Source organism: Carettochelys insculpta, chromosome 12 (genome assembly GCF_033958435.1).
Source record: "Carettochelys insculpta isolate YL-2023 chromosome 12, ASM3395843v1, whole genome shotgun sequence".
Taxonomy (NCBI): domain Eukaryota; kingdom Metazoa; phylum Chordata; order Testudines; family Carettochelyidae; genus Carettochelys; species Carettochelys insculpta.
In genome coordinates, this window is record NC_134148.1 from 29,443,097 (window position 1) to 29,464,429 (window position 21,333).

The 21,333-nt window shown below is 43.8% G+C and overlaps 1 protein-coding gene across 5 annotated transcripts in view; it reads right to left on the minus strand.

Moving 5' to 3' along the window:
• Positions 1–21,333, minus strand: part of ARNT2 (aryl hydrocarbon receptor nuclear translocator 2) — a 155,663-nt gene that overhangs the window by 82,773 nt on the left and 51,557 nt on the right. For all 5 annotated transcript variants that reach the window (XM_075007309.1, XM_075007311.1, XM_075007310.1 and 2 more), the window contains one exon: positions 20,870–21,083. In XM_075007309.1, the coding sequence (XP_074863410.1) occupies positions 20,870–21,083 (214 nt within the window). The remainder of the gene's footprint in view (positions 1–20,869; positions 21,084–21,333) is intronic.

The window sequence follows — 21,333 nt, forward strand, 5'->3', positions numbered from 1 at the left end:
TTTCTGTGAGATCAAAGTGGCATTCTTTGAAATATCCACTTCTCATTGATTCATACATACCACGGACATGATGTAGCACTGCTGGTGTTCTGTGCATCATGCAATCAATGGATTATGTAGAACAGATGGGCTGGGTGGCTTTTGCATATTTAAAATACACAGAATATTTAGGTTGGATACAATTTTTAAGAAATATCCATATTTTTAATTCAGAGAAAACAAAGATTCTGTGCAATGGGTGCAGATTCAAATTCTAGCTTGGATTATGATTAAAATGAATTTGATGGGACAGCATCATGCCACATGTGCATTTGGTCACCATAACCAGCATGAGCTCAATCCCTGCTTCAAAAAGTAACAGAAATTGAACAGTGAAGGTGGTAAGGAGAGAGGGATGAGCTGATTCAGATGAGCCCTCAAGTGTGCTTGCAGAATAAGGGTTGTCTACAGAGCCAAGTTATTTCAAAATAACTATCTTACCATCTACATAAGGAAATAATTTCAAAACAGCAGTTGGCTTATTTTAGTAGTAGTAGTATCAGCACTGACAACTATACATTCGAGGTCGTCCATGAATTCGTTTACCTCGGGTCCACCATCACTGACACCCTGTCGTTGGACACTGAGCTAAATAGGAGGATCGGAAAAGCGGCCACAACTCTGTCCAGACTCAGCAAGAGAGTGTGGAATAACAACAAGCTGTACACTCACACCAAAATGCAAGTCTACAGAGCCTGCATCCTCAGCACCCTCCTTTATGGCTTATGTTAAAACTGGTAAATCTCACTGCATGAGGCCTAGTGCTTATTTCAAAACAGCTATTTGGAAATAGGGCCTGTTTAGACAGGGAATAGATTTTTTCGAAATAGAGCCATCAGACAACAGTTCTAGTTCTGTCCAGCAGAGAGCCGTTGCAGAGGTAAAGAAAGCACACTATGATATCTTAAGTTCTCATTACATAGTGAACTTCTATGACTGCAGACAATAGTTCCCAAAAGCCTAACATAATGATTTACAACAAGCCCTGATGAATTACAGCCATATCCGTATGCAAATAGCATTAGAAATGTACATGCTCACTGGTTGATATATAAAGAATATCAGCTGTACAGTTTGTTTATTTATTGTCACAGCTATGGATATCTCAAGGATTGCATAGAGCAACTGTAACACCTTAGCACCAAATAAGTGAAAGGAAATCTCACCTTACCAAACATTAATCCTGTTTAATATGCTATTCCGAATGAGCACATGTCCTATACTGCATATTTTCCCTCTGTACTGATTAAATATTCCTTAACTACCTATCACTGGACCACGTAAATGCAAGCCAACAAAAGCTGGCCCCCTTCACTGGCTCAGGTCTCAGTGGGATTATTTTAAGCTCTGTACTGGTGTCACTGTTTATCTCATTTAACTGTGACACATGTTGTATAAACATTACTGTCATACTATGACATTCTTACAATGCTATGAAGTGTGAATTCACATCAACATCAATTGAAAAGCAAAAATAAGTAATAGGACTGAAAAGCAGCGGGTTTTGTAATTTTTTCTTTCCTCTATTGGCAAGAGGAAGAACTGAGCTGTGGTAAGGGAACTGTAAGGATTTTTAAAAGATGAAGTAAAACGGACCCTATTGCAGATGTTTTCCTCATTTAACTTCTTGCAAAGCTCGCAAGGCCAAAAGGTCTGCATTATGTCTGCCCCCATATTTGACTCACCAGTCTGCATCACGTAATTCTCCACAATGTAGGGCAATCGTGCATCATCGCAATGAAATTAAAAAGGAAACAATGTGGGCTTTTGGAGTCTTACAGCTGGGTTATTTCTAAAAGGATAGCTTTCCATATCACATGTGAGTTTTGCCGCAGACAAAGCCTGCCAAAAATTGGAAGGGAAACCAGTAAATAACTTAAATCACATGTTTCATTAGGTTAAAAAAAACAAGAAAAAAATAGCAAACGAAGGGTCCTGTGGCATCTTATAGACTAACAGAAAAGTTTTGAGCATGAGCTTTCGTGAGCACAGACTCACTTCATCTGATGAAGTGAGTCTGTGCTCACGAAAGCTCATGCTCAAAACTTTTCTGTTAGTCTATAAGGTGCCACAGGACCCTTCGTTGCTGTTACAGATCCAGACTAACACGGCTACCCCTCCGATACTTGACACCATAAGAAAAAAATAAAAGCTCTTTTAAGGGCAATTCTGCATTCCCTGTATATTCAAGAACTCCCACTGACAAGATGGTCACCATATTTATTTAGGGAGAACATAGTGCAGTTAAACAGCATATTGGTGTGACCTTGAACAATAATTTGAACTCTCCTTTTGTAAAATGGAGATAATAATCCCCCCCTTTCCCCTTTTGTCTCTCTTGGCTATTAAACTATAAAAACTCTTTGAAGCCATGAACTCTATCTTACTAAAGGCTTGCACAGTGCTTAACAAAATGATATCCTGATCTCAGTAGATACCACTGGGGCCAGGTTGGGCAAAACGCAGCCTGCCAAGCCACCTGAGCCTCAGGCAGGCTCCATGTTCTTCACAGATTAATTAAACTACTGCAGAGTACCATACACAAGACAGCCCTCTGGGAGCCCCATTACATACAACTTTGCAGTCTGACAGACAATCATTGATAAATACTCTTTGGGTACAGTTTTTCAACAAGTGGTGCACCCATCAGATAGACATTTCACCAAGCCCACACTTTCCTAGTTTGCCTGTGAGAATATCATTTGGGAATGTGTCACAAACCTTACTTAAATGAAGACATATGATACGTACACCTTCCCCTCCCCACTAAGCTACTAACTCAGGTGAAGAAAGAAATCAAGTTCGTTTTGCATGATTTGTTCTTGATAAACCCCTATTGCTGATATTTATCACCTTATTATCTAACAGGATAAAAAAGAAAACATACAGATATCAGAAGCCAGCTTTCTGACTACGTTTTCATTTGACCTAACTGCCTGAGACAGCACACGATTGTGAGTGAAAACTCTCCCTACCATGTGCTTGTGTGCAGGATACCATGTAAAAGTAAATGGGTATTGCCTGTTTGCTATTCCCAGTACCCAAGCAACTATATGGGATTTTAGGAAAAAGGAGTGGCATGGGTGGAGACACGCCCCTGCTACTGCACATGTAACCCACACATCTGTGTGTGGTTAACGGTCCCATGTATTGGTACCCAGGCCATTTCACGGAGAAAGAACAAGTGTCCTCTAAGTCTAAGATGAGCACGCTCTGGCCTTTATCTCAAGCTGTAGTGGTGCCTGCACTAAGCTCCAGCAGGTCCCACATTCAAGACTGCCTGTGGGCAGTTACACACACAATGGCCAGCAGAATTGAGCCCCTGTAGGAGTGGGGAGATAGTTATTTTCTTCTGCTTCCTGCCATGATTTAGTCTTCTGGAACAAGAGGGGAGTAGGAATGGACCACTCCTTGATAGTGCTGCTCCTGGGGCAGCGCACAAATGGGTCAACCCCACACATTAAGCTTGTGGCACAATCAGCATGGAGAAGATACAACATGAAGTTAATTTGATAGTAAATTCCCCACTCCACAAAAAACGTCTTGAATCCCAACGTTCCAGTTTCTCAACATCCGTGAAACGCTCACAGAGCAGTGAGCATATAGGGATTAGAGGCTCAAAGATGAGATCTGCCATAAGGAGCTAAGACAACTTCAAGTGCTTTCGCTGCAATGTGTTGATGAAAGAAGTGAACTCAGATGGACACATATATTAGGTGCTTCATGAAACATTAGAAGTTTATAAAAAGGAGGAAAAAGATAGCAGAACTGTATATATTTCATTGTGCCAGGAACACAGTAAAACAAAACAAAGCAGTCTGAGCAAATATTTGACAGGGAAAGCTGACATTGATCCTTTTAAACATCTGTGATAACAGACTTAAATAGACTGCAGTTTCCAAGCGGGACATTCACTGTGAACATTACCAAGAATTTGAGAAACAACAACAACCCTGTGATCCTTATGTTCACTTTCATATGCAGAGCTCCAAAGCTTTCTGAAAAAAAATCACATTAAATGCATTAACCTAGAATTAGTAACCAGCAACATGTCTGTCTCTGAGGCCTCAATTAAAGCTACTTCCTCCAGCAACCTTTCAATCCAAATGTCAGAATTAGCAAAGTGATTTTGAAAATATAACTGATCATTTTACCTCCCAGACATGTAGCTCAATATAGTGATATTGACCTGAACTAAAACCCACAGTAATGGGGATGACCACCCGTGTTCCCTCTAATTTTGAACATCCGCGGGCAGAAGAAATTTTGTTACATGCACCAAGCTGTGTACACTCACCACCAATAGAAATGCATGTTGCTGGCTGTGGGCGCTTTGCTAATCAGCTGGACACCACCTGAATATCTCCCGGGCAGCTGCCCAAGCGCTCAGCTTACAGGGAACATTGCATTAGTGTAGGTGTTTTTAATGAACAGATTTGCCCACAGCTAATTAGTTCCAACCCTTGGAATTTTATTTTTTCCAGCTACAGGCAACCAAGGAACACAGCAACACAAAATTAATGAAACAAATTAATGAACTCAAAACAGTTCCTTGTTCCATACATTTAAACAACCATCATTTGAAAAGTCAGTTATTGTGGCAGTCTTTCATCTCTTGGAGACATGGCTAGCTTTTTCGACATGGCAGTGATAATAGGGTCATATTGGGAAACAAGGAAACCAGAAACTTCACCTCTTCATACCTTTAACTGATCCTCCCTCTACAAGCCCAACACACAAACCCAAATTCTATCCTCCATTTCATCTCTGCAAATTCACTGAGGTTCCACGGCAGGAACTCAAGGCAGAATTTGGATTACAGTGTGCCTGTCAGGTGGGACCTTGGGACAATTTATAATCTGAGGCACAGAATATTTAAACGCTTTCTTGTCCTGCTTGCTGTATCCTAGTCTAATTGTGATATGGAGCAGGTCTCACTTGTTAACTCTACTGCTAGGTCTCCTGGGACAGCAAGCACAGCCCTAGCTGAATCAATGAACGAACAGCAGCTGAAAATATTTAGGTTTGAGCTCCATTTTGCTAATGGCTTCTGAAGAGATCTCCAAGAGCACAGATGACTTGCCTAACCATTCATATGTAATCTGCTGCTCTCATTCATCTGTTTAAGATTGCCAGGGAAACTGACAGTCCTTATTTCTCTAGCCTGAACTAGAAGGCCTACCATGGAACATAGTGAAGCCAGAACTAACTCAGATACCTGGAACTAACCAAAGACACAAATTCAAAAGCTATCTGCACCACAGAAACTTCCCTGCTGAAGACCAAACAGTTCACAAAACCCTAGGCAACTTTTACACTGGACCAGCAGCAATGGCACCTGGCAGGCGTGTGTGGAAATTGTTGCTGTTAACATTCCTTTGTTTATACAATATGCCAGGAGGATCATAAAACCCACAAGTCTGCTGAAAAATAGGTATCACATGTTGATTTGGTAGTGTCGCTAAAATGAGCCAGATCTTCTCCAGAATTCAGTTATAAATATGGTCAACCGTCTTGCCAGGGTTGGACACTTCTACAGAAAAACTTCTACAGAAAAACCCAGCTGAAATCCGAATGCTCAGTGTTCACAGTCATCATTCCTGTGATCAACTTCCAAGAGGGTGGCGACTGGGCATACCACCCCAGGCTACATCCTGACCAAAGGGGGGTAGGTGCCTTAGCATGTCAACGTCTGCTCTTAAAGATATAGCTCCCTGGCCTCACAGGTTTGAATCCTGACATGGCTGACTCATCCCTTCATCTTTCCAAAGCTGATAACTCAGTTAAGGGGCTATTTAGAATGAGACCTTAAGAGTTGAGGTTCTTAATGCTCTGCTTGGACATAAAAGATTCATGAAACTTTTCATAACAGTGATGATTTTCTTTATGTAAGTTGCTTCTCCTCCTCCTCCTTTTGGCAGCAGGTTATTGACTCTGCAGCTGCCAGCAGCCACGGCAGAGGTGGCTGCAGCTCATCATTAGTGTATGAAAACAGCTTATGAAGAATGACGGCTTTACTTCGGAGGAAAAAAGAACTGTATGCATGTAAAATACCATAACTACCAATTCTCAATTATTTACTCATCAAGCGTAGTGCTCCCTAACTACCCACCAGCCAATACTTCCACATGAGGTGGGAAATAAGGCTGCAGGGGTTGGGGGAAGGAAGCGCTGCAGCCAGTCCTGGGTCCTCCAGAGGCCTGCTGGCTTTGCCACCATGCAAAGTCCTGCGGCCCACTGTCCCCAGGGTCCAGGTCACTGCTGTCACTCAGGGTCCTACCACAAACTCATGGCTCTGGCTGTTAGTCTTGGTACAAGGCTCCACCTTCCTCTTCAGCTGTGGCAATGCTGCCAACTTTCCTGGACCAGCTATACTGGACTCCATTTGCCGCAATCGTGTCCAGTCTGGGAGAGCTGGCAACCTCAGGTGTGACCCCAGCCTGGGGAGGGGAGAGGCGTGAAGAGGTGGGGGGAGGGGGTGCAGCTCACCACCTCTACCCTAAAAATAGTTCTAGTGCCCATGACTGTCATTAGGTCAGGCCAGCCATCTTCCAAGAGAGTCTAAGATCCAAGCAGAGAGATCTGGATTTGAGTTGCCTCTCCAGCACTTCCCAGGCTGCAGAGCCTGGGAATCTTTCAAAGGTGCACAGAGCCTCATATTGTCACTGTGTAGATAAAAACAGTTCACAAGAACAGAAAGGGAAATAAACCACTGCCCCTAGGAACAAGATTACACACTGCCAGCACTATACCACCTCCCTGCTATGGAACCAGCCCTGATAAACATGTACTCCACAGTACCAAAGGCTACAGAATAGATTCCTAAAGCAGCTCCACTACTGCTTTTGATTTTGCTGATAGTCTTACAATCTCTGTAACAGCCCATTTATGTGAACAGAACTTAGTCCTTCTAAGGCGTTTCCCTATCACAAATATGACACTTAAAAGCAGAAGGAAATCTATGAGAGCTTTATCTTTGCCCACACCAGATAAACTCCACAAGGGAGTCCATCTCTCAAGCCACTCCTATTCCCATAGCAACAGTCAAAGGCAACATCCAAGGGCACCTACCACATAGTGCTTTCTAGCGGAAAACTTTTCCCCTCCTCTGAATTTCAGGCACTGGAGTCTATTTTTTAGCAGACTAGTTGTACTGCCAAAGAACAGGAGCCAATTCTAAACTATCGCTAGATCAAGAGAAGATCCCTTTCAGTTATGGCGGAAGGCATCTTGTAAACTATGTGTTCTAAATTTTGTTTTCAATGAATATGTCTGCTTATTTTTGTTTTCATTCATTCAATCATATTTTCTATTACTGGCTTGGTACCATGAAAGGTAAAAAAAAAAATGGGATTTTCTAGCATGAATTTTTCAGAGAGCTTCAAAAAGGCTTCCACGGGTACTACCTGCTCTTCCATAGACAGCTGAGAAAGGGTCTCATCCAACCCCCCATTTAAAAAAGCTGCAGTCTCTTCACTGCCCTCAGTGGGAACTGGATCAAGTCACAGTCTTGCACAATCTCAACATATGCATTCACACACAGTTTGTACAAAAGAAAATACAGAGTACTAAGTCAGAGAACAAAGCAGGAAAGATGACACTAAGTAGAGAAAGGGCCCTACTGCCCACCAAAGTCCTGACTCAAACTTTCAGAAAAAAATGTATTTGATCTAAAGGAAAGTATGGGGTATTGCTGTAGCCATCTCAGCCCCAGGATATTTAGAGAGACAAGGTAATAGTTCTAGTAGCATCCTTCAGTCTACGTAGACTATGGAACGTGCCCTTCGTAGTTCCGTTTGGCATCCTCATTTGCAGCGTCATTTGTGACTGTGAAGACCCACACGAGAGTGACAGTCCTTGCTGCATCTGTTGCATATGTAATGGGTGTCTGGCAGGTCCTTGCTGTGCTTTCTGTGGGCTCACTTCTCCTTTGCTAGCTGTCTGATCCTCAACTCACCCTTCTGAAGGCCCTTGTATAGTTCCTGCCTCCATCTGCTGCAATCGTCTGCCAGCTCCTCCCACCTGTCTGGCTTGATGTCTCCTTCCCTGAGGTCTCTTTTGCAAACATCCTTGTAGCGCAGCTGGGGGCGTCCGGGAGGTCTTTTGCCAGAGGCTAGCTCACCATACAGGATGTCTTTTGGGATCCTTCCATCATTCATCCTGTGGATGTGGCCAACCCAGCGGAGCCGCCACTGCCTGAGGAGGGTGTGCACAGTTGGGATTCCAGCTTGCTCAAGGACAGTAGTGTTGGACACTCTGTCCTTCCACGATATTCCAAGGAGGCGCCTGAGGCAGCCTAAGTGGAAGACGTTCAGCCTCTTTTCCTGGAGGGCGTACAGGGTCCAAGTCTCGCTGCCGTAAAGGAGGGTGCTGAGGACGCAGGCTCTGTAGACTTGCATTTTGGTGTGAGTGTACAGCTTGTTGTTATTCCACACTCTCTTGCTGAGTCTGGACAGAGTTGTGCCCGCTTTTCCGATCCTCCTATTTAGCTCAGTCTCCAAGGACAGTGTGTCAATGATGGTGGACCCAAGGTAAACAAACTCGTGGACGACCTCTAACACATAGTTGTCGATGCTGATTGATGGAGAATCAGCAACGTCCTGAGCAAGTACATTTGTCTTCTTTAGGCTGATGGAGAGCCCAAAGTCCTTGCATGCTTTGGAGAACCGATCCAGCAGCTTCTGATGCTGGTCTTCTGTGTGTGACACAACAGCAGCATCATCTGCGAACAGCATCTCTCTGATGAGGACTTCCCGCACCTTAGATTTAGCTTTCAGCCTTGCAAGATTAAACAGTTTCCCGTCAGATCTTGTGTGCAAAAAAATGCCCTCTGTTGAAGATCCAAAGGCGTGTTTAAGGAGGAGTGTGAAGAAGATCCCGAACAATGTCGGAGACAAGGCGGATGAGGTACTACAGGTTGAACCTCTCTAGTCCAGCACCCTCGGAACTGACAGGTGCTGAAGGAGTTTGCCAGACAGAGTGCAAAAGAGACATGCATGAAATATTTATTTATATTTAAATTTTATATATCTATATCTATAGATGATATATAAATATATAAAATACAGATTTATAAAATAAATACGCATGTGGCTTAATGTCCTCCTCCAGAACTAAGCACCCCTAGTGTTCCTGCGCTAACTGAATGCCCACCCCCTCAACCAGAGACAGGCACCCTCAGCCCTCCTGCACTCTAAATGAATGCCTCCCTTTCCAACAGTCAGGCACCCCACTCCCACTCTAATTCCATGCTGGCAACTTACTGAAGCTGCTGGAACCACTGCCACACACTCCTCCCACCAATCAGTGAGGCACACGGTAAAGTGGGCAGGAGGCACTCCCAGCAAGCAGCTCCGAGGAGGAGTAGCACGCAGCTCAAGAGCTGCAGGTTGGCCACCTCTCGTCTAGCACGTTACCAACACTTCCACTGCCTACTGGGCTCTTAGAAAGCATTTGGGGGTAAATCACAGCTAAGTAACAGCACAGAACACTGAGAGCCTGTAAAATGTAAACACCCATGTCTGTAAACGAACTTCATGGGATCGTAACAAAAAAGCAGTCAAGTAGCACTTTAAAGACTCACAAAATAATTTATTAGGTGAGCTTCTGTGGGACAGACCCACTTCTTCAGACCATAGCCATAGCAGAACAGATTCAATATTTAAGGCACAGAGAACAAAAAACAGCAATCAAGGTTGACAAATCAGAAAAAAATTATCAAGGTGAGCAAATCAAAGAGTAGAGGGATGGCGGGGGAGGTCAAGAATTAGATTAAGCCAAGTATGCAAACGAACCCCCTATAGTGACTCAGAAAATTCCCATCCTGGTTCAAACCACGTGTTAATGTGCCAAATTTGAATATAAAAGACAGCTCAGCTGTCTCCCTTTGAGTAGTGGTGCAAAAATTTTTCTTCAGTAACACGCAAACTCTTGTCATTAACAGAACGGCCCACTCCACTAAAATGCTGACTAACCGGTTTGTGGATCCGGAGTGTTTTTATGTCTGTTTTGTGCCCATTAAATCTTTGTCTAAGGGAGTTAGAAGTCTGTCCAATGTACAAAGCACAAAAATGATAAAAATGCTCACCTTGATAATTTTTTTCTGATTTGTCAACCTTGATTACTGTTTTTGTTTCTCTGTGCCTTAAATATTGAGTCTGTTCTGCTATGGCTATGGTCTGAAGAAGTTGGTCTGTCCCACAGAAGCTCACCTAATAAATTATTTTGTTAGTCTTTAAAGTGCTACTTGACTGCTTTTTTGTTTTGATAGTATATAGACTAGCACGGCTCCCTCTCTGTTACTATTCAACATTTATGGGATCATGGGAAACTTGGCTAAACCCACGATAAGTGGTTGGCCAACTAACTAAAATCATGCTGGATTACAGGAGTTGCTGGACAAAAAAGTGTACTGGATTAGAGAGATTCAAGCCATGTAACTTCAAGCTTAAACTTAAAAGCCAAACAGCAGCAAAATCGGCACAAGAATAGTGCTTTTTTATCATCCCACAATCTGCCATCAGTACCGCGTGCACACACTCACATATGCCGGATAACAACACTTCGCAACTGGACATGACGTGGAATATAAACACGGCTGCTGACATCTTCATCATATGGCAGATTTGCCATTTCAGAATCTATAAAGTAGGTTTCTCAAGTCATATGTGTACCTGTACAGGGCTGGCCCAGCAAGGCCTAGCTGGTGGGCATCAGGTAGCAACCAACAGTGGGGTCCAATCAGTGGATACTATAGCTATTGTCAATGGGAGCACAAGGCCCTGAAGGTGCGCGGCCCAAGTCAACCGCCTTGCTTGCCTTGCCCTAAGGTTGAGCCTGTATTGCCAAAAATTCTTCCACAATACAGAAGAAATATTTTAGTGAAAAGCTGCCACAGAAACTATTTTCTTTAATTTTTATAAAAGCACCTCTCAAGGTCAACCATAGCTCAAGGGTCCATCATGGTTTCTGTTATGAAGCCCAAGTTCTAGTTACAAAATCTGGCTATAAAAATTTGTGCCAAGATTAAACTTGGCACGAGTTCTCTGAGTAGGAGTAAAGTTAAAGTTAGCAACCAAATTCACTTAATCATTTCAGTCACATGAGTGCAAAAGTTTCTGGTTTGGATATTTTGTTTTCCCAAACATGACCTCAGCCTCATTCCTAAAGCGGAGTATTTCAGACCATGAGCTTGATTTCAATCTCACTTGCAGAAGGTTCTAAAGCAACAGAACTCCACTGACCTTTATAGAGTGAGGCTCCGTTCTTACAGAATGAGGATTACTCATGTTTGGTGTATTCCCCCTCTCCCCGCAGACACACCATTTTTAAAATAAAAACGTTAGATCACTGTCATATTTCATTACACCTTCTGATAATATAGTATCGTTAGCAGATGCACCCAGCGTCGCTGAGCCTTTGAAGTAATTTTTCTGAAAATAAGTGAGAAATGTAAATGCTGTTTTCAATGACAGTATTTTGCAAAAAATGAGGACAAATGAAGGGTGGGGTGAGAGTTCAGGGGTGTGGAGGGGCAGAGGTGGGTGGCTTAAGGAAGAGGATTGAGAGGTGTGGAGGTCCTCAAGGTGGGGAGTGCAGAAGGCAGATGGGAGATGCAGAAGTTGGGAGGGGGTTCAGAACAAGGGGCTAAGGAGGTTGTGGTGGGGCTCACCAGGGGCATTAGTGGCAGTGAGAGAGTCACTGCTCTGGCAGCGGCTCCTTCTGAGGGAGCTGGGGCTGCACTTCCCAGCCACTGACTTCTCCTGGGAGGGGAGTAAAAAGGGCTGCACTTGTTGGGTGGTGGCTGGGGCTGTGAGCCTCCAGGTGCTGCTACTGACCTGCAGTTTGTTGCGGGGTGAGGAGGCAGAGCTCTGAGGCAGTTTCCAGCCTGCTTCTTCCCCCTGATCTGCAGCTGCTCTGGAGTGTGGGGGTGGGTGTGCTCTGCTTGGGGCAGCAGCTCCCCTGTGGGGAGGGCAATGCTCTGAAGACGGGCCCCAGCCTCTTGGTGGCATCTCCACCCTGCAGCTGGTCTGTGGGGGACAGTACTTTGGGAGCTAACCCTGGCCTCCAGTGGCTCCCTCCATCTCGCACACGTGTTTTACAGGGAGCTCTGGGGCTGCCCCAGCTCTGGGGGCTGCTCCCAGCCTCAAGTCATCCTCCTTCAGCCTGCAGGGCATGGGGGAGCCAGGCTTTGGGGGCTGCCCTCAGCTCCACCCCCCATAGCCTGCAAACTCTCTGGGTAGGGAGACGGACTCGAGGAGGGGGGACCCTGCCCTCCAGTGGCCCATGTGCAGCCTGCAGGCTATGTGGGGGGCAGCAGGCTGCAGGGGGATGCCCCCTCCAACTGCCCCATCTCATGGTCTACAGGTTATCTGGGGGATGTCTCCCCACAGGCTGCAAGCTGTCTGGGGACGGATTTTGGGGGCTGTCCGCCCCATCCAGCAGTCCTGCCCTGACCTGCCGGCTGTCTAGGTTGGGCAAAATTCCAGGAATTGCCCAGAGCCTCCAGAACCTTATCCCATTGCCTGCTGGCTGTCTAGGGACTGCTCCATCTTCCAGCACCTCCCTGATGCCTGCAGGCTCTCAGCCTGGGGTAGAGGAGCTACTTACCAGGTGCTTATGAGAGACAAGTTGGAGGAGCCCCAGCCCTGCTGGGCTCTCTCTTGGTGCTGCAGCTGCCCCCCCGTGGTCACTCTCAGTATCTCCCTTCTGTGCCCCTCCCTTTTGTCTCCATCTGCCCCCCTCTTCCCATGTTCTGGAAAACAGCCCCATTCCCAGCACTTCCTGTTTCCCAGGCACAAACAAACCCTTAGCTGGGTTTTAGTTCAGGTAAGAGCAAGCTGCATACCAAATTTGGTGGTCCTAGCGCTTACAGTTCAGGAGCAGTTCTTGAACAAATGGACTCTCAAAAGCACAGACACATGCACTCTAAAACATACAGATAGATTTTTCTCTGCAGAACCAATATGGCCAGGATAGCACACACATCTGGTGTATGCAGCCAATTCAGGTGCTCACAATGGGACTATGCTCAATTTTATAGATGCAGTTCTGCATACAAATATGGGAGAAACAGTCTTTTAGCCACACTGTAAATTTAGCTCTAAAATAAGTGGATTTTCTGCATCATCATCTGGAAGTTGTATTCTAATCTGATGCTGCCAGTGTAGACACATGCAAAATTTTTCCTTTAGTTTGTTGTCAGAAAAGATGTTACCAAATAAAAACAATAGCTACTTTACATCAAAATTTTTCTATATACAGAACTGATTGCTGAGGAGGGAGTTACTTGCATGGAAAGTATCATTTGAAACATTTTAAGTTAAAACAAGTATAGTTTATAGTAAAGTCTTGGCAGAACACTGGGAGTCAGTCAGTTTTCTTAAATGTCTTGAATATTTTCAAAGGGCTAATTGAATCTTCTCTGAAACACAAGACAGTTTAGGATCTGATTGTCTAAAGTTTAAAAAAATTAAACATCTTATTTTTCAAAAACAAAATACCATAATTAGTATTTTTCTTATTTTCAACTCCCCACCCTCTCCCCCTCTCTCTCATAAGTTTGGAACCAAATTTAGGAACAAAACCCAGATGACCAGGCTCCTCAGTCTATAGGACCAGTGTTTCTTAACCAGGGGTATGTGTACGCTTGGGGATACACCAAAGTCTTCCAGGGGGTACATTAACTCATCTAGATGTTTCCCTAAGTTTTACAACAGGCTACATATAAAACACTTGTAAAGTCAGTAGAACTGAATAGTTCATTTAGACAATGACTTGTTTCTACTGCTTCATACGCCTTATGCCGAAATGTAAGTACAATATTTCTATTCCAATTCATTTTTTTGAAAAGAAGATGGTAGACAGTCAGCTAGTTTTCAGTAGTAGTCTGCTGTGGTATTTTTGTGTGATTTTGTAAATACGTAGTTTTTAAGTGAAGTGTAGTTTGGTGGTATGCAAAACAAATCTGACTCCTGAAAAGACTTCAGTCATCTGGAAAGGTTGAATGGCAGTTGTTTCAGGACCTCAGATTAACTTAGTAGTATGTGTGTCAACTGGTGGTACACATCCCCTTCGCAGTACATGAGAAAATTCAGGGGGTACTTTTTTTTTTGGTGGAAATAGGGGTACTTTATTTTTAAAAAAAAAGGGGGGGGGCCAAGAAACACTGCACTGGCCCATATTCGCTCCATCTGTTCCTGCGAATCTAATAGTGGAAAAGCTGTGAGGCATGAACTTTGGTGCTCATTCTGCATAGCCAATGAACTTAATCTACTAGTTCACATCCCTTTCAGACCAAAATATTCACCTTGGCACATATGGTTAAAAAGACCAACATATAGTATATGGTTAGAGAAATTCCTCTGTTAAATTGCCTGTAAAGAGGCAGTAATCTTGTGTCTCCATACAGATGTTTTTAGACAATAATCCCCCTAGAATTCAAGGACTTTAATGTGGTTTCTACAGTTTTCCAGGACCAGAATTTCTTTCCCCTTAAACTCAGTTTTACTGGCTTTATTATGTATAGCTGCATTATTACAAAAGCATCCATCTGCAGTCAGTCGAGATCCAGGATTCAGGCTTCATTACAATTGTGTACTACATAAACATACTACAAACTGATCCTTGATCCCATATCAGGAGCTGCTAGTACAGCCCCTTGTATCTGTACGGTATCATCAAGTACAACTGGACTCTCCAAGAGCAGTTTTGACCAGCTAGGTTTCAAGTGAGGAGTCAGATTTCCTGTTTGGATACTTCCAAGTAAAAAATACTTCAAATACTTTCCTGAATTTCTTCTCTTCTTGGAATTGACTCACTCATCTAGCCCATGTAAATGCCTTTTTCAGGAGCACTGTTTCTCACAATTCCATTTCAATCTTTGCCTTTTCTAGCTCATCTTGATCCATGCAGCGTTAGTGCTAAAATGTGTTATCAATTACCCTGAGATAAACATGCAGACTGCTATTCCATCCCCATAACGTAAGGTTTTATCTATCTCTATATCTACAATCTCTATGGCTGTGTCTACACTGAAAAGTTCTTTCAAAAAACAAACAAACAAACAAACAAACAAACAAACAAACAAACAAACAAACAAGCACACAAGCCTTTTCTGAAAGAACCCACGAAGCATCTACACATAAAAGGCTCTCTTTCGAAATCAAAAGAAAGCACCACTCTTTTGGGCAGCCCTCTTCCTCTCCCAGATGAGTAAGAGAGCCTTTTTCTGAAAGCATCTTTCAGAAAAAAACATGAGTAGACATCCTGGGGGCTCCTTTTTCGAAAGAGCGGTCTTCATGGCACTGGATTTTTCAATCCCTGGCTCGTTCTTTCGCAAGTGTGGGGTCTGTGTGGGCACACTCTGTTGAAAGAGAGGATTGATTTTTTGGATCCACTTTTTTGTGTGTGGATGCACTCTTCTGAAAGAAGATTTTTCGGAAGAGATCTTTTGGAAGAACTTCTTTTAAGAGCTCACTGTAGTGTAGATGTAGTCCATGGGTATGAAACAACACAGAAATCAACCATTTTTCCTTTACGTAGAAAACCAGAAATAGACACAGCACTCACCTAACTCACAAAAATAATGAAGGGCAAAAAGGGAAGATGGTCCTCTTTAGCCCTTGCACTTGCTTTTGCCGATTGACACACATACGTTGCCCATTGCTACAGCCACTATAATACCATTACATTAATGAGCCTTTGCATATAGTTACGTGCCTATATGAACAAGCAGCCCACTGCCCTCCATGGTTTGGAAGACAGTAAAACATCACTACTGACTTGACTAAGTTAATCAAGGGCTAAGTAAGTTTGTGTTTCTAGCTGCACCCTACATAACAAATCACTTTTCTGTTCCATGCCTGTCAGTCACTGTAAAGAAGTCATCAGTCAGCTAAAACATAGGTGAAAATCCTCACTGTCCTCTGCAACTTCATGCCTTTAAACTGCTACAGCAGCTAAATTAGACCAGATTAAAAATTCAACACTATAGAAATCTTCCATCCTCTGTTTCTGCCAGTGATTCCTTACAACACATTTGATAGTCATATTTCATGCTCCCAGTAGAGACTCCAAGATGCACATGAGGGAGGTACAGGCATGCCAGAATGAGGCTGTGCTTGCCCTTGCAGCAATGGAGAGAAGATGAAGGTGAGCAGACTGGGTCCTGGTTTCACCGCTCCCTTGTGCTGAAAGGCACTGTCTGGCCTAGGACCAGGCTGAAGTCCCAGATCTGAAGCCACACACAGCTTGGTTTGGACCTTGGTTTTCTCCTCAGAGGGTCACTGCCTTAAGCCAAGTCTCTTCTTTGGTTGTGAACAGTAGGATGAATTCTTTGTATCACCTTCAGCTTCCTTCAGTGAAACCACCTGCACTTCTCCTGTGCATGGGACCAGGAAGGAAGAGCCTTTCACGTTCTTTGGGCAGAAAGCATCAATAGCTTAGCTCTATGGGAATCTGCATCCATGTCCCAGTCTCCCCCTCTTTCATTTAATCTTTAGATGCAGGCATGGGAGAAAGAGCTTAAACCTTTCACCTTCTGTGCACTGCACTTTTGCATGTGCCAATGGCAGATCCAGAAATATTCACAACATACAACAGCTCTCTGTGTCCTGGGATCACTAGCAGTTACTTGGCAAAATCAGAGCAATGTAATAACAACACAGTAAACCCTCCATTTAACAGACTAATAGGGGGAGGGGTGTGCTTTAATCCCGAAAGTCGGTTAAATGTGAGGGTTTATTGTATTTGCCATAGTGTCCCCCCCCAGCCACCCCAAAAAAAGGGCAATTCACCAGAGCCGCTGGAGCCTCCTGGCGCTCCTCCCACCTGCCCGCGTACGTGCCCCACCCCGGTGAGAGGAGCGTGTGTGGTGGCTCCAGCGGAAACAGTGGCAGCAGCTTCTCCAGCCACTTGGCTCCTTTCAGCTGCTCCAGCTGGCGGAAGCTCCATCTGCGGTGGCTGGAAGCAGTGGAGTCTCCAGGGGCGGTGCCTGGAAGTGACAGTGGCTCCTCCAGCCACTCTGGCGGTGGCTCTGGTGAGTCACATTTACATACTCTCTTTGGGTGGGTGGGGGGAGAGGCTGGTGCATTTAGTGAATTTCAAGACAATGGGGGGGTGCTGTCAGACGTCTGTTGTTCCCAAAGTCTACTAAATCAAGGTCTGTAGTATCAAGGGTTTACTGTACTGGGCAGCCAGAGGCTACTGCATGTCACTGATTACAGGATAAAAAAAAAATTTTGCTTCTGTGGCATGCTATTGTCTCTGCTCCTACATGGGTTTAAAAAAAGGTGTTTACTGGGATGGGAAATGGACAGTTTGAAGGAAGGAGAAATTTAAAAATCTTAACTTTTCTAAACCAAAACTTTCACCTGAAAATCCCCTTGTTTCCCTGCGTGGCCCCTTTGCTTAACAGCTGGTGTTCATGGAAGCATGTGGGATTTTCCTGCTGCCTGTGGTGTACTGCTCTTTTAGCAGGAAATCAAACAAGCAGGTGGTTGGCTTGCAGTTTGCTTCTCTTTCAGGCCCTGCACTGCCCTTTGTTCTCTACAAAACAATAATTTTGGAAGAGAGAGAGTGAAGCTTGGGGACCACTCAAGGCTGCCAGACTAGAGAGGTTCCACCTGTACTCAGGAAATGAGACAGAGAGAGAGAGAGAGATCAAGGGGCAACAAATGAGGACTCTTGGTGCACCATAGCTTGCCATCTTATAAATGGATTGATAGTGAGATGACAGCCTGAAAAGAACACAGCTAATTTTAGTTTATGGCGGATTGCAGAACCCAACAATTTAACTTAAAACTGAATTTCAAGAGTTGGTTTGTTGCTGTCTGTACTAGCACAGCAGTATAATGTATATGTCACTAGTAGCACCTTGTTTAAGAAGAAAGCATTAAGACTATCTGAAAGAGATTTTCACTTACGTTAGACTATTAGCAGTAGTATTTATTCTTCATATTATCAGAGCACCAAGGAACCCCAATCATGGACAAGCAGCACACTGCATGAGGTGTGTGAAACACAGAACAGAATGATAGTCCCTGGCCCAAACAACTTATTATTTAAGTATGTGACAAAAGACAGCAGATGAATACAAACAGATGGGAACAGAAAAAGCCTAAATCAGACTAGTCTTATATACGAGCCCAGAAATGGCCTAAAAGCAGTGTTTTCTGCAAGCTAAGTGCTTGGGTGGCTGCCTAGGAGAGATTCATGCGCTGCCCAGCTGATTAGCAGAATGCCCATCGCTGGCAGCATGTATGTCTATTGCTGGTGCACAGCTACACATACCTTGGTGCATAACAAAATTTATTCCACCAATGGATGGCAAAATTAGAGGAAACACTGCCTAAAAGATGGTTTCCTTCTGTGAGATGCATAAAGGACATGAGGCACATGTTAGTACATCTCTAATGTGTATGCCACTCCTAGTACTGCACAGAAAAAAAAAAAAAAACAAATCAGGCTGCTGAATGTGTTTATGGATGGCAAGATGGTTAATTGGCCGCGTGAAGGGTGAAGTACTGGCTTTACGTATGCTATTGTGATAACTGTGAAACTAGGCTCCAAACATCTAGCTAGATGGCTCCCAACACAATCAGAACAGCCTGTGCACTGTTCTTGTCTGTACCAGCTTGTAATGGCTCCACATCCTGCCCCTTCAGCACTTTCCCATGGCCAGCATGCCCTGTGAGTCAGGAGGGGCTGGCACAGGGACAGCTACTCAGATTTTATGCCAACTGAAAATTTCTTTGGACTTGAAGAATCATTAACTGTCCATTTACAGTAAATTATGCTGATTTAGTAGCTCAAAGAGACTTTCAGGGAGAGGATCTGACCCCAGATGTGTTCAGTGTCTGAACTTTTTCCTCCGTGCAAAAGCAGGCTCAAAAAAGAGTTCACAACTGCATGAATATATTGAGAACTGGAATTTTAGAAGTGCTCAGTATTCATCTAATGCTGTTCCAACCTGAACTTTTGAAGATCCACCCCTAAGCATTAAGTGACTCTCTGGAATAAATAGTTCTTAAAAAGGAAATGCTCTGTATTCAGTACTATATTCAATAGGGGCACGTATGCTTTACTTTCATTAAACACAGCACAGAGCTTTAGAACTATGTGGCTCTTAGCAGTTTCCACAAGTTCCTGTCAACATTTTCTTGGGTTTGATCCACATGGATTTTCGCAGTTGAGTCTTGCTTTCAATAAAGCAAATCTTTCTTTGCCAAAACCACAAGACTCCACAACCCCATGGAACCATGAATTTGGCACTCTTTTGATATGGAAGCTGTAAATTTTGCCCAGGTTCACTTGAAACTGGGCCACAGGGCATACAGTTATGAAACACAGCAAAACTTCCAGCAAACCGGGTCAGAAGTTTGCATTCCAAAGGAAGTGAAAACCATGCGAGTTTTGCCTTGTTTGGAGTTTGGTTGTAAATATTTTGCACAGCTCTGCTATTTTTCCTTAGCCTGAATATTTCTCAAATATACCCACACTAGAAGATTTACCTGGCATCGCTCAGGAACTTCAGATCACGGGGTTGGAGGTGCAGAAGTCAGGTCTGGGGTTGAGGAAGAGCTCAGGCAATGGGACTGGAGGTATGAGAGGTGCTGGAGTCAGTGTTTGGGGGAAAAGGAGGAGCTCAGGGCAGGGGATGAAGGAAGCAGGATTGCGGGAAGTGGGTAGAACATGTTTGGGGGCTCCCAGAGGCTGGCAAGGGTAGCTGCTCCCACCCTACTCAGCTGGTGGCTGCTCCGTGGGGTTTCATGAGCTTGCTGGCCCCCCAAGTAATCATTCTAGAAGATCACTGTTGTTGCTACCAGACCTCTCAACCCTTCTGTTTGATGAGAAATAATTGGATTCCAGGCACATCCCATTTTCCTGTCATAACTAAACCCTTACTTTGCTTGAAAGTTACGATAAGAGGAAGCTGCAGACCAACGTAGGTGATATGAATCTGTCTGTTCAAGAACGTCTCTTAAACACTAAGAGTTGTGAAGGATGGATGAACAGACGGACACACACACACTCTAAAATATGTAGCTGACTACGTGGCTATAAACACAAACAAGCCTGCCCATTCTTTAAAAAAAAGTCTGGTTTTCTACTTTACAAGTTTCATTTAAAATTGAATTTCATTCCATCTGCTAGTTCTAGCACAGCCTATGCCCTATTAGTGAAGGTCACCTCTCTGATCAGTGGTACCCAGCCTTGATGGCTTTAGATGTCACATTGACAAGATAAAGGTGTTTTATGTTTCAACTGAAAAGTAGAAAAGCACAAAGTATGTTTTAAATCACACACTACCCAAAAGGAGCAAACATCTGGTTAAAAAAAAGAAATATGTGATTTTGTGCTGCTAAGCATTAAATCTTTTGACTATGGCTCTTAGCAGACTGCATGAAAACTTGTAAAAAAGAGAAAAAGTGTGGAAAAAAACTTTAGGTTTCAAAACAGACATAGGCATCAAGAAAACAAATTTGTAGAAAAGCTAAAAAGATCAGAGAGCAAGGAAGGAAAACAATGTAGAATACACACCTGGGCAAGGCAGACATGTGAGGGTCCAACTAATTAAGGGGGAGGCAACAAGACAAACCTGAAGTCAAGTACTTGGGGAGCAGATTCCAACCACACAAATAAATGAATGAGCTCATAGACATCATCGCATAGCTAGCAAGACAACTGCAGGGTAATCCCATCAAACTGAACAGTCATTATTCATAGGTAAAAAAAGGCTATGCTGACATAGGTTTTCACTTGAGATTTAAAACCTCAGCTGAGCTCAGAAGGGGACCAGAATACAATGAGGCACACAGATTTATCTAACCTGTCATAGAGTTTTCAGATGTACACAGCTGCTCTCTCAGCTTTTCTACATCATCTGGATGAACCTGCTCATAGAGCGTGCTGCCAAACCACTCCGACTGAGGCTGGTTCAGAACTGGAGTAACGGAATCCGATACATAGATGACCCTCCCGGTCTCTGCTGCAACTACGAACAGGAACCCATCTGCAGCCTCCAGGATAAGATGTTTTAGTTCCTTGTGAAAACAGGATTGAATTAGAAGGCCAGTAAGAAGAGAGAACAGAAAAATACATCTGCCAATCTCAACTCGCACTATTTCTTTTGCAGTTTCAATGACTGGTCAAATGAGAAGTGAACTACACTTTCAATGGGGCGCTGATACCATAATGCACCTGATTTTGTAAAGAAACAATCTGTTCATCTTAGTAAATGCAACAACATCTTTTACCTGACGATCTCAATCACAGGTGCTCTGGGGTTAAGCA